Below are 14867 nucleotides of genomic sequence, written 5' to 3' on the forward strand. Positions count from 1 at the left end.
AATAGCTTTGCCTTTTCATATTCTAGTGTAGGCAGGCAAGGGAATAATAGAGATTCCACACAGACCTCGGCAGTAACTTTCTGACAGAAGGATTGCTGCTAAGATAAAGGTCTTCTTAACGAAAGAACTGAGGTATAAAGTTCATAGGAAAGAATAGTTGAGTGACTATCATATTATTTGTCATCATGGTGTTTGGAAAGGAAAATTTGAGAACCTGTTGAGAAGTAAGTTGCTAGGATGAGCTAATTTCTTAGCTTCGAAAGTGCTATAAGCAAAAAGCAAAGGGAAGTGATGACTTCCCACCAGAGAGTGAAGCAATAAAACTTAGAATCAAAATTCTAGCTCTCCACTTACCAGCCATGTGGCTGGATAAGACCATCTCTCTGAGCCTCAAATTCCTGAGTTTTATTACAGTACATGGATGTATACATGCTCTCATCTTAGGGGGCAAAAGTAATTACTTCTCTTCATGATAGAGTATATTTTAAACAAAGACAGCATCATAAAGGGTCCTTTATTCTTAAGAAGTGTTCAAGTTGTAAAATGGAGCTGAAGCTCTAAGAGGCATAGGTTTGGAATTTTAATGGCCTCTTAGAAGAAAGAGAGATTGATATGGTATCCCTGTTTTTTTTAAATTAATTAATTAATTAATTTTTGGCTGCGTTGGGTCTTTGTTGCTGCCCATGGGCTTTCTCTAGTTGCAGAGAGCGGGGCTACTCTTCATTGCGGTGAGCAGGCTTCTCATTGCAGTGGCTTCTCTTGTTGCGGAGCATGGGCTTTAGGCGCATGGGCTTCAGTAGTTGTGGCTCGCAGGCTCTAGAGTGCAGGCCCAGTAGTTGTGGTGCATGGGCTTAGTTGCTCTGCGTTATGTGGGATCTTCCCGGACCAGGGCTCGAACCTGTGTCTCCTGCACTGGCAGGCGGATTCTTAACCACTACGCCACCAGGGAAGCCCAGTAACGCTGGATTTTTTTTTGGTATCCCTGTTTTATTTCAGATGTCTCCAAGACTCTATGGTTATGACCACCACTAACTGAGAAAGTATCATCTCTTGATAACTGAGAGAGGGGAATAGGGATAAGGACTGGCTTTTCTGTCACATTTCTGCAAAAGGATGATGATTTATATCTGGTGGTCCTAGGTCCCTTGGCCCTTCTAAGTCCAGTTCCATGAGCTCAGCTGTCTTTACTTAGGGCCCTGGCTCCTCTTCCTGTCTTGGTAGAAAAAAATGTTAGACATGCCCAGAAGATAATTCTTAGGCATCCTAAGGAATCTATGAGCCTTATCTAAAATGGTTCTCAATTCCTTTAACAAATAAATACTTCTCAAAGGAGACCAGTTATATTTGGTTTTCTGAATATACAAACACACTGATACTTATTGCCATAATAATAACTCTAACTAGAGCTTATGGGCTCTTCCCAGGAAAATCAGCTAATGCATTTATTTGATCCTGGATAAGTACATAACCCTCTAGTTTTAAAGAAGGTACACAGAATAACTAAAGACTAAGGTGAAATGAAAACAGTCTGACGGTATTTTCAGCTGCAGAAATCTAAATGTTTAGAGGCTCATAGCTAGCAGTGGTGAGGATTAAGGCTATTGTCCTCTGCTGCTGCACCAAGAGACTAGACCAAAGATCCTCTATTTGGACAATTAGAGACTGTGCTTGATATAGAAAAGACTGTTTGGTGGCACTGAAATTTGATGAAAAATGCCTAACTCAGGAAGGGAAAGAGAAAATGGGCCCACCAGGTGGATGAAAAGGAATATATGCTTTATCTATCTGAGTATCAGCTTCTTAAATGTCTTCATGTTAAGGGAAACAGAACTTGATGTGATTAAAGCGACAGCAAGATCTCTATTAAACATATCAAAAGTTGCATGAGGTTTGGACAAGGCGACTTTATTTCCATACAGTTCTTGGTATTATGTTTGTATTGGGTTCAGCTTTGGATGTGAACCTGACAGCTTGAACTCATAGTTCTAATGTTTACTGATGTATACTGATATGGAGAATGTGACTGACACACCTTCCTCAGAGACAAGTCTGATATTTGTCAGAGCAAAAAAAGTTATGGAATCCTGCAATCCCCCCATTATTACCTGTCTCTGTTTACAGACAAACAAAGGTAAAGAGAAAATTCTCCACAACCCATTCCTATAACAAGGTAAAGAGAAAATTCTCCACAACCCATTCCTATAACACAGTGACTGGATTATTCCTAGGTGAGGGAAGTAGGAGGCTGGGTAAGAGAAAAGGGTATTAGTATAGCGGAGAAAACGCCCAAGGAGCTGCACGGTAGGGGATCCAAGGGAGGGCACTGAAAGCTGTCTTATAAGACTGGAAAGGGTATCCTATGAGGGAAGGAAAGGGGAGTTATAGCTATAGTTTGAAGGAAAAAGCAAAATGGACTAAATGTAGCTCCAATCATCTGGACACAAAACGGAAAAGGGTAGACTAGTAATTCTGGGTGACAGAAATATACCATGGTATTTGTACTTTGGAGTTGAACATAGATAGACATGAACCAGAGGGGGAGAGGCCATTCCATTCAGGTAGCTCTCCTTCATAGGATGTATGTAGTGCCTTGCAAGGAAAAAAAAAAAAAAAACGGAAAAAGAAGCTTCTACCTTAGTTCTTCCTAAACAGTATTCCTTAATTAAACAAACAGCCAGTTCTTGGTCTTATTACATAGTTTGTTTTGATTTTGTGTAACAAATGTTTCCTAAATCTCGCCACTGTTCTCCAAGTTCATTGCCACTGTTTCACTCCAGACACATTGTCTCCATTGTCTGCCATCAGTCTCTTAAGACTCCAAATTCACCTTCCCTATTTTTGTGAGAGTTTACTTCCTAAGAGGCATGGTAGGAAGTCACCCCCTTGGTTAAAAATTTGTTTGTTCTCCATGTTTATAAGATAAAATCCAGACACTCTTGGTTATCATACCAAGTTCTTTATTACCTGACTTCAACCTGTAGATACAGCCTACTTGGGCCATACTGACTTTTTTTACCATTTTTCAGACACATCACCTTTTAGACTCTGTATATAAATATTCTGATTTTACATTTCTTTGAAAGAAGAACGAGAAGAACAATGACATAGGTAGCAAAAAACTCTGTAATTTCCAGCAATTCTACACTAAGGAGTACAAATAATCTGAAGTACAGGCATACCTTGGAGATATTGTGGGTTTGGTTCCAGACCACCACAGTAAAGAAAATATGGCAATAAAGTGTATCATGTGGATTATTTGGTTTCCCAGGGCATATAAAATTATGTTTAATACTCACAAACATAAAAAACAAACTTACGGTTAACAAAGGGGAAGGGGGAAGGGGGAAGGGGGAAATTAGGAGTTTGGGAATAGCAGATACAAACTACTATATATAAAATAAACAACAAGGTCCTACTGTATAGCACAGAGAACTATAATCACTATCTTGTTACAAAACATAATGGAAAGAATATGAAAAAGTATATATGTGTGTATATATATAAATATATATATATGCATGTATGTATTAGTGAATCACTTTGCTGTACACCAGAAACTAACACAGCATTGTAAACAACTATACTTCAATAAAAAATATTAAATTAAAAATTCAAAACCATTAAAAAAATAAGTAAATGAAAGTTATGTCTGTACTATAGTCTATTAGGTGTGCAATAGCATTATGTCTGAAAAAAACGATGCACACACCTTAATTTAAAAAACCTTATTTCTATAAAATAGTAACCATCATCTGAGCCTTCAGTGAGTTGTAGTAATAGTCAAAGCTCACTGATCACAGATCATCATAACAAATATAATAATTACGAAAAAGTTTGAAATATTGCAAGAATTACCAAAATGTGACACAGAAACATGAAGTGAGCAAATGCTGTTGGAAATACGGCACCAATAAACTTGCTTGACGCAGGTTTGCCAAAAACCTTCAATTTGTAAAAAACACAACATCTGCAAAGCACAATAAATCGAAGCACAATAAAACAAAGTACACCTGTATCTGTTAGGGAGATTTTAGAAGGAGGTAGGTACAAAAATTTGCCTGCAATCATATCAAGCTATGAAAGTCTTTAGAAGTACAGATACTCAAAACTTACCCAGATTCACTCAGTGAACAGGAACCTCCAGAGATCAGTCCCTAAATCCATACTTTACAAAAGCTCCCCAAGTGATTCTGCTGCAAAGCCAACTTTGAGAACTACTGCTTTTCAAAGGCCTAGTCCAAAATGCCACCATTATGAACCTTATATAGCAACAAGCTTGTTCCCAGAAGAGAAATGAAACTTTCAATAAACTTACCTAAGTGAGTTCATCTCTGTTTTCTGATGAGATGAGTCACCAGCCACATGGCTAAGTTTTTGAGCTTGGAGTTTTACTTTTTTCTCTAAAGACTCTATTGTTTCTTTCATTTTTAACATTTTAGACTTTAATTCACATTTTTCGTTCTCAAGCTATAATTAAATTTTAAAAATTAATAGGTATATGTCTCAGTTTCTTTTCCTTAAGCACTCTTTCATAATATCTCTGGAAGAAAACTAAGGAAATAAATTAGATTTATTTAAAAATACTTTAAAAGTCACGTGTACACTTTAGGTTCTAGATGTCAGAATAGGCAAACACATTTTTCTCTCTCTCCTCTTCAGTATCATTGAAATCAAAGAAAAGATACCAAAAAAGAAAGGCAAGAAAGGAAGAAAAGAATGTATCCATAACAGCAATGAAGGGAAACCACTAGCAGGCCAAAATTTTGAGAAATTTCTAAAAAAAAACGTAGCTAGGACTGAACTGAAGAAAGATCAGAGCAGAAAATACCGTAACCCAAACACAAAATGGACAAGATTTATATGAGGAACCTGTAACATGTTCCTGAAGAGCATAAAACACAGCCTGACAATGTGAAGACACACCATATTTCTGAATGGGAACACAATATTGGAAAGGGATTAAAATTTCCTGAAATAATTGTAAATTCAATAAAATTTCAGTAAGAATCCTGACACAACCTTTTTAAAATTAGATGGGTGACTCAGATTTCATTCTAAAATTTATTTAGGAAAAAAGAAAGTTAAGAAAAAACAGTAAAAATGGGGGGCGGGAGGAAGACTGCAGTTAGGCTTGCTTTATGAGATATCAAAATAAATGAAAAAGCTACTATAATTAAGACAGTATGGATTTCACATATGGATAAGCAGATACATCACAGATGTAAGTTTAGAAAAGGCAGTATTTTAAGAAAGTGGGAAAAGAATAAACTTCTTAAAAATAGAGCTGGGATAGCCACTCATTGAAGACAAAAAATTAGCTAGATTCTATTTTATTTTACGTACAAAAATAAACTCCAGATGCAATAATGATCTATATACAAAATTCAAAACCAAGAAACATTAGTGATAAATTTCAGTCTTCCAGTTGAAACTGTAGACTGACCACACACATTTTTAACACCCTTCTTCTGGAAACAGTGCTAAAATGACAGTAAAGAAATAAGGTTATATACTCATAAGGACAGAGAGAACAAGAGAGAAAACAAGGGTGAACAAGTGACTTCAAAAACTTGTGGAAGACAGAGCAGAGAGTGGTTCAGAGTGGAAGAAAGATATATACAATCTAAAGCAGGGTCTGAACCTAGGAACTAATGACCTTTGAGGCCAGATAATTGTTTGTTGTGAGGGCCGTCCTGTGCACTGTAGGACGTTTAGCAACATCCCTGCCTTCTGCTTACCAGATACAATAAGTACTTTTCCCCCTAATTGTGACAGACAAAAATTCTCCAGATATTGCCAAATATCTCTTAGGAGGCAGAACTGGCCCCAGTAGAGAATCACTGACCTAAAATGGCCACAGTAGGGAATACCAATGAGCGCAGCCAGTTGACTTAGCCTGAAGAAGCTCAACACGTGGAGGCATGAAGCCGTGAGGTGGGGTCACAAAGAGAACTGAACAAGGAGATTGGCTGAAAGTCTATATACTGGGACACTCATACCCCAGTTATCTCTTCCTAGAAAGTTCTCTTGTAAATCAAATATATTTAAAAAATCAATAGAAGGGCTAAAAGACAAAGTTGAGGCAATCTCCCAGAAAGTTGAACAAAAAGTCAAAGAGAAAATAAAGGAGAAAGGATAAGAATATTAGATCTCTTTAGGAAGTCTAAAACCAACAAATAAAGCTCCAGAGAGAGAAAACAGAAGAGTATAGTAAATTGAAGACACAAGATAAAGAGAAAACCCCAAATCCTTTCAGAAATAAAAACATGTCATGTACAGAGGACTCAGAAAAGAATAGCATCAGACATCTCAAAGAAAGTTGAAAGACCAATGGAGAACAGTATTCAAAATTTTTAGTGAAAATAATTTTCCAATCTGGACTGCCATATGCCTAAGCCAAATCATAAATTATAAAAGTTCAATAAAGACATTTTCAGACAAGTAGAGTACCAAAAAAATTTCTTCCCATGTATTCTTTCTCAGGAAACTGCTGGAGAAGATGCTATACCATAATGAAGGAACAAACCAAGAAAAGAAGAAAACATGAGGTTCAACACAGGAGAGGGGGACAGGGAAAGTCTTATGAGGACAGCCATGGAGAGACATAGTCCATAATGAATCAAGACAGAACGCTCAAGAAGGAGGAAAAAGGGGGAAAAAGACCAGAACTGGTTAAGTTTGAAAACTCAAAAAATATTGAAAGGCATGTGGCAGAGATGGAGTTCTTGATAAAAATTAGCAATGAAAAACAGAAAAGTAACAAAAAACAAAATGAAACAAAACAAAACAAAAGCAATTATTAACTCCAGGAAAATGGTCTACAAGAAAAAAGGTAAGAGTAGTACTGTCCCACTTGGCTGAGCCATAAACCACGAGAAGTCTTGGTAATATAAACAATAACTACTTAAGTGAGCAAAATATGTAATTAAACTATGTAATGGGGGAAGAAAAGGGGAGTGCTAATCCATCATCTACCATCACGGAGACTCACTAAATAACCTTAAATCAATAAAGACTAAATAGCGCGAGCACATTATTTAGAAACAGGGAAGTAAACACCAGGAAAGAGAGTTGTGGATGGTAATCTGTGGGATATGGAGGTGGGAAAGGAAAAAAAAATTTTTTTGCACTAAGAATCTTCCAGAATTCTTGTATTCTGGAAGAGTACATGTGTGGTATAAAGACTAAAAACAGGAACATTTGTGTACCCATCACCTGGCTTAAAAAATATTACCTGAACCTTTGACACTACTGTGAGCAGTCTCCAGTGACATCCCCTAACTCCTGCCCACAGTATCCACTAACCTGAGTCTTCTGTTTCTCATTTCTTGCTTTTCCTTAGCACACATTTGTATGAATCTCCAAACAATTTACAGTTTAGGTTAGCATGTTTTTCAACTTTACATAAGCAGAATCATACTGCATGTTTTCTTCAACATCATATTTGCAAGATTCATGCATGTTGATGTTTGTAGCTATTATTCATTCATTTTTGTTGCTCTGTAACACGCCATTGTATGACTTACCACTGTTTATTTTCCTCACAACTGACATCCAGATTGTTTTCTTTTTTCTGTCAGAGAGTAAACATTTTAGGTTTTGTAAGCCATATGGTCCTTTGCCACTACTCTACTGTAACAAAGACACAGCCATAAACAATGTATTAACAAATAAGCATGGCTGTGTTCCAATAAAAACTTTATTACAAAAACAGACTGGAGACCAGATTTGGTCTAGAGGCCATAGTTTATTGACTTTGATCCAGGGTTCATATCTAGAAATGTATTTGCTGGCTAATAGAGTATGCCTTTGCGAACCTAGAACAATGCCAAATTATTCTCCAAAGAGGTACCACCAGTTTGCACTCCCAGAAGCTTCACAAAACTAATAATACTAGCTATAACTTGTTAATTTCTGATGGATGTGAAATGATTTTGCTGTGGTTGTAATTGGTATTTCCCCTCTTATTGAGGTAGAACATCTTTTTATATTTATTAACCATTTATAATTTCTTCTGCCATGAAGTGTCAATTCACATCTTCTGTTGAGTTTTTTTTAGGTTAAACGTATAGTAAGTTGTTCTCTGCATTATTGGCTTGTCTTTTCAATTTATGGCAATTTGATAAACAAAGAGGTTCTTGTCAATGTGGTCCTATTTATCTATGTTTTCTTTAACAGAATAAACTTATTTGTGTCTTGTTTAGGAGCAAACACTGGCACCTGACACCTGCTAGCTGTGTGATCTTGGGCAAGCTTCCCCTCTGTTTCTTTATCTGTGAAATAAGGATAATATTAGCATTTACTTCTTATGGTTATTGTGAGAATTAAAATTATATACATAAATATATATAAAATGTTGAGAATAGTACCTGACACACAGTAAATGCTATATAAATGATTGCTATTATTATTATTTTGTCAAGGTAAAAAAGATTTTTCTCTTGTATTCTTCTAAAATTTGTAGCTATTTCTTGAACATTCAAGGTTGCAAGTAACCTTGAATTGATTTTTGGGTCTGGTATATTTTAGGTAGGATCCAATTCTCTTTTATTTTTTATTTAAAAGAATAGCTATCTAGCTATCTATCTACCTATCCATTCATCCATCCATCCATCCATCCATCCATCCATCTAGCTAGACTGCGCTGGGTCCTAGGTGCGGCACACGAGATCTTCGTTCCGGCATGTGGGATCTTTTAGTTGCGGCATGCAGACTCTTAGTTATGGCATGCGTGTGTGATCTAGTTTCCTGACCAGGGATCGAACCTGGGCCCTCTTCATTGGGAGTGCAGAGTCTTTCCCACTGGACCACGGGGGAAGTCCCCAATTACTTTTTTATATACATATAGATGAACAATTGTCCCAGCAACAATTTTGTGGGTTTGCTCTCTACTGGGTTTTATCACTCTCTTAATCCCTGAGCACTACCACCCTATCTTAATTAATGACTCTAAAGCCTTTATATCTAGTAAGACAAGTTCCACACCACGTTCTTCTTTAAAATTTCTTTGTGATTCTTGGCTCTTTGCTTCCATGTAAATTTTAAAATCTATTGTCAGTGTTCACTCTCACACATATCCACCCACCCACCCATCTTCTTGGGATTTCAGCTGAAACTACATCAACTCTACAGATGAATTTGGCGAGAATTTACATTATTTTATAAACATAATATCCGTCACCTTTTTAATAAATTGGATATATCTCTCCACTTATTTAGGTCTTCCTTAATGTCTTTCAGTAAGGATGCAAAATGTTTTCTATTAAGATCCTGCAAAATTATACATAGGTATCTTGTATTATTTATTGCTATAAAAATGGTATGGATTTTCTTTTTATCTTGCTTAGGATTTGTCATGCTACTAGAATTCACTATACATCCTGAATCAGAGGATTCCTGTGTTTTCTATCATACCTAGAAAAGTATCAGTTATTATGTCTTCAAATACAGCCTTCTCCCATATTTTATTATATTCTCCTAGAATTTTGACTAAATAAATGTTGGACCTTCTCACTTTATTCTCTAAGGCTTTAACTTATTTTATATTTTCTATCTCCTAGTCTCTTTCCAATGACTTCTAGTACTTCAGATATATTTTCCAGTTCATTAATTCTTGCTTTCAGATTCTGGGCAGGCTAGAGTGACAGGGACCCTTCTACCTGAAATAACTAAAAATTTGGGCAAAGCATATGGAACAATGGTTTTCAAGACACTGGCCATTAGGCAATGATGGATAGTGACCCCTGAGAGATGAAACAAGTGAGATGAGCCCTATAATTGTTCCAGTTTATTGCCTGAAGAATTTCCAAGCTGTGGCACAGGGAAAGAAACCAGCTGGACCTGGTGATTCCCGTAAGTTCAGAATACAGGACTGAGAGTCAAGGGAGGCCAAAGCAGTTAGAATTCGCAGGGCGGATACTGGAGAACTGCACAGAGTAAGAGCACCAGAGATCTATAAAGGGTGCCCCTTGAATCTTCAGCTGAGGAGAGCACAGCTCACAGAGAGCTACCCAAGGCCAGGGAAAGAACCATCAAAGAATTAGAGGGAACAGTACTGAGGGCTCATGCAGGGCCAGGAATAGGTTCTTTTCCCATCAGTCATTTGAAAACCTCATAATTCATGAGGCAACTGGTAGTGAGCGTACTCAAAAAGATTTGGTTTCAGGAGTAAAACAAAATTAGTCCGAAACTAAATGCCATTCTAGTCCCACCTAATTAAGCTTAAAAGCAAAACCAAAAAGTAACAAGCTACTTCCATCTGACTTAAGTGTATCCCAGAACAAACTTCAAGAGTGTTTCTAGGAATACAAGCTCTCCAGCAACCAAGAAAATAAAATTCACAATGTCTGACATCCAATCTAAAGTTACCAGGCATACAAAGAAGCAGGAAAATACAACCTATGAGGAAGAGGGAAAAAAATCAAGTGGCCCAAAGCTGATAGAAACAGATGATAGAATTAGCAGACAAATAAAAACAATGAAGACAGGGAAGAAGAAACTAGTCAAAACAAAACACAGAAAGAAAAAAAGACTATCAGAACACATACCAATTTGTTAAAAGCCCTATCTCTAGTGAGAGCAATAAGGAATGAAAATGATTTTCACTTTTTACTCTAAGTCTGTATTACATGATTTTTTAAACAAGAGCAAAACAACAATAATCATAGCTAACACTTACTGAGTGCTTACGATATGTCAGTAACTATACTAAGTTCTTGATATCTATTAACTCATTTAATTTTCACAAAAACTCTAAGAAGTAAGTATTAGCTCCATTTCTATCTTACAAATAAAGAAATTAAGGGATGAAAAGTTTAAGAAACTTGCCTACAGGTAACAGGTGACAAAGATGGATTTGAATCTAAGTAGTCAACCTTCAGAGTACATACTCCTAGTCACTGTTATACAGTTTCTCTAACATATTATTTTTTAATTTTAAAAACATAAAAAAAAGAAAAAGAAAAACAAATACCATATGCTAACACATATATATGGAATCTAAAAAAAAAAATGGTTCTGATGAACCTAGGGTCAGGACCGGAATAAAGACACAGATGTAGAGGATGGATTTGAGGACATGGGGGCTGGGCGGGGGAAGGGTAAGCTGGGATGAAGTGAGAGAGGGCATGGACATATACACTACCAAATGTAAAATAGATAGCTAGTGGGAAGCAACTGTATAGCACAGGGAGACCAGCTCGGTGCTTTGTGACCACCTAGAGGGGTGGGATAGGGAGGGTGGGAGGAGACGCAAGAGGAAGGGGATATGGGGATGTATGTATACATACAGCTGATTCACTTTGTTATAGAGCAGAAACTAACACAATATTGTAAAGCAATTATACTCCAATAAAGATGTGAATTAAAAAAAAGATAAAGAAAAACAAAAAAACCATACAGTACATTAAAACTATAATTAAAATAGTCATTCATACAACAAAATATATCCCAAATTCAGTTTGATAAATTACCTGGTGATTAACACATGTCAAATTTTCAACAGTTTTCTCTAATTCTGATTTTTCCAAAATACTCATTTCATGGAGATGCTGTAAGAGAATTTTATAGATGTTCACTCACATCAGATAATAAAACAAAATTACCAAAGTAAGTAATGCAAGTCTACAGTACTATTTTATCTGTCTTTTTATAACATAGAAATGTTTTAGAAAGAAAATCATTCGAAATTTTACCAAAACAATGCTTTTGGTTGAAAACAAAAACACAAGAGGTTCTCATCTTTTATGCTTTACCTCCATGTATGACTATAACAGAAGACACAGATTGGTATGGGTTCATTTATAAAGACTTACACAGATCAATCCATTAGCACAACCATAAAGGGAAAAACCCAGCAGGTTAAGTAAGCTCAGGAGAATGCCCTCATGAGAGGAGATGAAAGAGGAAAAGTGTATAAAGGAAGAACAGATGGGATCAGAAAGACACAGGAAGCAGAATGCTACAGGGCCATGCAAGTGATCAGTTTCAACAATGAGCTGGTCAACAGTGTAAACACGAGTGTTATTTTTGGTTATATTACCTTATCCAACTTTTGCTGATGCTAAGTCTAGGACAAGTGATATGTTGGTGTTCTGTGAGAATTTTTCGTACAAATTCTTACTTCCATCCATGTTATTCATTAAAAATAAGTAAAGACATCTGATGTTTGGATTATATATTTCATTGAAAAGATCACTGTGCTGTATGCATTTTTTTTGTTTATTAAATCATTCAACCGGTATTGAGTACATACTATATACCCAGCACCAAGTAAGGTATTAGGAATACAGTAAAATGGATAAAGTCTCTGATGTCATAGACATTATAGTCTATTAAAGACAAACCTTAAACATATTAAAATAAAATACATTAATATTCTGCTAGGAAAAGGAACTTTATGGCGACATACTGAAAGGGAGTCTAGGATCTAGGGTTCATTTCCTTTGTGAGGAAATGATGTTTAACTTGGCTATAAAGGATGAACAGGAATTAGCCAGGTGAGGGGACTGGAAGGGGTGAAGGATTTTTTCCTTAGAAAGTTGAGGGCAAGAAAAAGTCCATTAAGCCTAGCGTTGAGAAACTGAGGGGTGAGGAATAGGGGGGATGAGCTTGGGGAAAAGAAGCTAGACCTTGAAGTAGGCAAGGGCCAATCATCGAAGTCCCTGAAAACAGTTAATGGATTTTAAATAGGAAGTGATGTGATCGGATTTATATCTTTGAAAGATGACTCTGACTTCAGTGTGAAATACAGATTTGAGAGGCCGCTAATACACTAGTGCAGTTGAGAGAGAATAATGGCCAGAATAGGATGGTAGCAGGGGAACGGAAACAAGTAGGCTGACTGAAGAGAAACCAGTGTGAGCTGAGGAGCCAGATTCTTTGTGACTTCATTAGCAGGTGATCTTGGACAAATTATTATTACTGCTTTTTTAAAATTAAGGTATAGTTGATCCACAATATTATATGTCTTAGGTGTACAACATAGTGACTCACAATTTTTAAAGATTATACTTCATTTATAGTTTTTATAAAATATTGGCTGTTTTCCCTGTGCTGTACAATATATCCTTGTAGCTTATTTATTTTATACATAGTTGTTTGTACCTCTTAATCTCCTAACCCATTTTGCTCCTCTCCCCTTCCCTCTCCCCACTGGTCACCACTAGTTTATTCTCTATATCTGTGAGTCTGATTCTTTTTTGTTATATTCACTAGTTTGTTTTATTTAGATTCTATATATAAGTGATAACAGACAGTATTTGTCTTCCTCTGACTTACCTAAGCATAATACCCTCCAAGTCCATCCATGTTGTTGCAAACGCCAAAATTTAATTCTTTTTTTATGGCTGAGTGGGTACTCCATTTTGTGTGTGTGTGTGTGTGTGTGTGTGTGTGTGTGTGTGTGTGTGTGTGTGTGTGTGTGTGTGTGTGTGTGTGTGTGTGTATATGTATATATATCACATCTTCTTTATCCATTCATTTGTTGATGGACACTTAAGTTGTGTCCATATCTTGGCAACTATAAATAAGGCTGCTATGAACATATATCTTTTCGAATTAGTGTTTTCGTTTTCTTCAGATATATACCCAGGAGTGGAATTGCTGGATCATACAGTAGTTGCATTTTTAGGTTTCTGAGGAACCTGCGTACTGTTTTCCACAGTGGCTGCACCAATTTACATTCCCACCAACAGTATACAAGGGTTCCCTTTTCTCCACAACCTTGCCAACATTCGCTATTTGTGTTTTTTTTTTTGACGACAGCCATTCTGACAGGTATAAGGTGATATCTCGTTGCGGTTTTGAATGTCATTTCTCTGATGATTAGCAATGTTGAGCATCTTTTCACGTGTCTGTTGGTTGGGCAAATTATTTAAACTCACTGTAACTCAGAGACCACATCTGTAAGCATTACCTGACTAAAAAGGCAATTGTGAAGATTTATTGAGATAGCTCTTGTAAAAAGCACTGAGAACAGAGCTTCCCACATGGAAAGGGCTTAATAAATGTTAACTATTATTTAAGAGGTAGCATCAATAGGACTTTGTGATTAAATGAGAGATAGGAGCTTTCAGGGAAAGAGGACTCAGTGCCTGGGTTCAACAACTGGGTAGATAGTGGAACAACAGGAAACTACTAGAGAAGACTTAAAGATGGAGAGGATTAGTTCAGTTTTTATGTAAAAGACCTATTGCAAACTCATAAATCCTGACTCTTGTAATCCAGAAAGATTCTGGTCATATGAATGTCACTTTTTCTGAGTTTTTGGTACAAGTGCATTTTTTTAATCCTGTTTTTACATTCCTTAGTCATTTCAATGATATGGAAAAGGCTAAACCAGTAGCTTGTACTAAAACTTGCCATATTGCACAGAAGTTTTCCATTTGGTAATTTTAACAATTATTTTTATAAAAAAGCACTTTCTGGAAGGCAATATTCCAAAGGATCCCAATTAAAAGTATTTTGTAGGGGTAAAACTTTAACTGAAAATTTATGACATAAAGACTACCCTTATAAGACTTAAATGTTTTTATTCTTAATCTTAGTGACTAATTTCTAAGCATTAATTCAATAATATTTATTGGAAGTAAACTATGGACTCTGTAATAGTTAACAGTAATAGTTTAATATTGAGTTCTTATAATGTACTGAGTAGTATTAAGTGCTTTATGTATATTAAAATTTTGGGGGAAGATTATAAAATATAAAATACTGTCCCTAGATGTTATACCAAAAGCACACGCAATAAAAGAAAAAATAGATAAATTGGACTTCATCAAAATTAAAAACTATCTGTGCTTCAAAGGACAATACTAAGAAAATGAAAAGACAACCCACTGAACGGGGGAAAGTTTTTGCAAATCATA

General features: G+C 36.1%; 1 protein-coding gene across 7 annotated transcripts in view; it reads right to left on the bottom strand.

Moving 5' to 3' along the window:
• Positions 1-14867, bottom strand: part of CEP135 (centrosomal protein 135) — an 86192-nt gene that overhangs the window by 25050 nt on the left and 46275 nt on the right. For all 7 annotated transcript variants that reach the window (XM_060148126.1, XM_060148124.1, XM_060148123.1 and 4 more), the window contains 2 exons: positions 11472-11549; positions 4316-4467 (listed from right to left, as the gene is read on the bottom strand). In XM_060148126.1, the coding sequence (XP_060004109.1) occupies positions 4316-4467; positions 11472-11549 (230 nt within the window). The remainder of the gene's footprint in view (positions 1-4315; positions 4468-11471; positions 11550-14867) is intronic.

The sequence above is a fragment of the Lagenorhynchus albirostris genome, chromosome 4 (assembly GCF_949774975.1).
Source record: "Lagenorhynchus albirostris chromosome 4, mLagAlb1.1, whole genome shotgun sequence".
NCBI lineage: Eukaryota > Metazoa > Chordata > Mammalia > Artiodactyla > Delphinidae > Lagenorhynchus > Lagenorhynchus albirostris.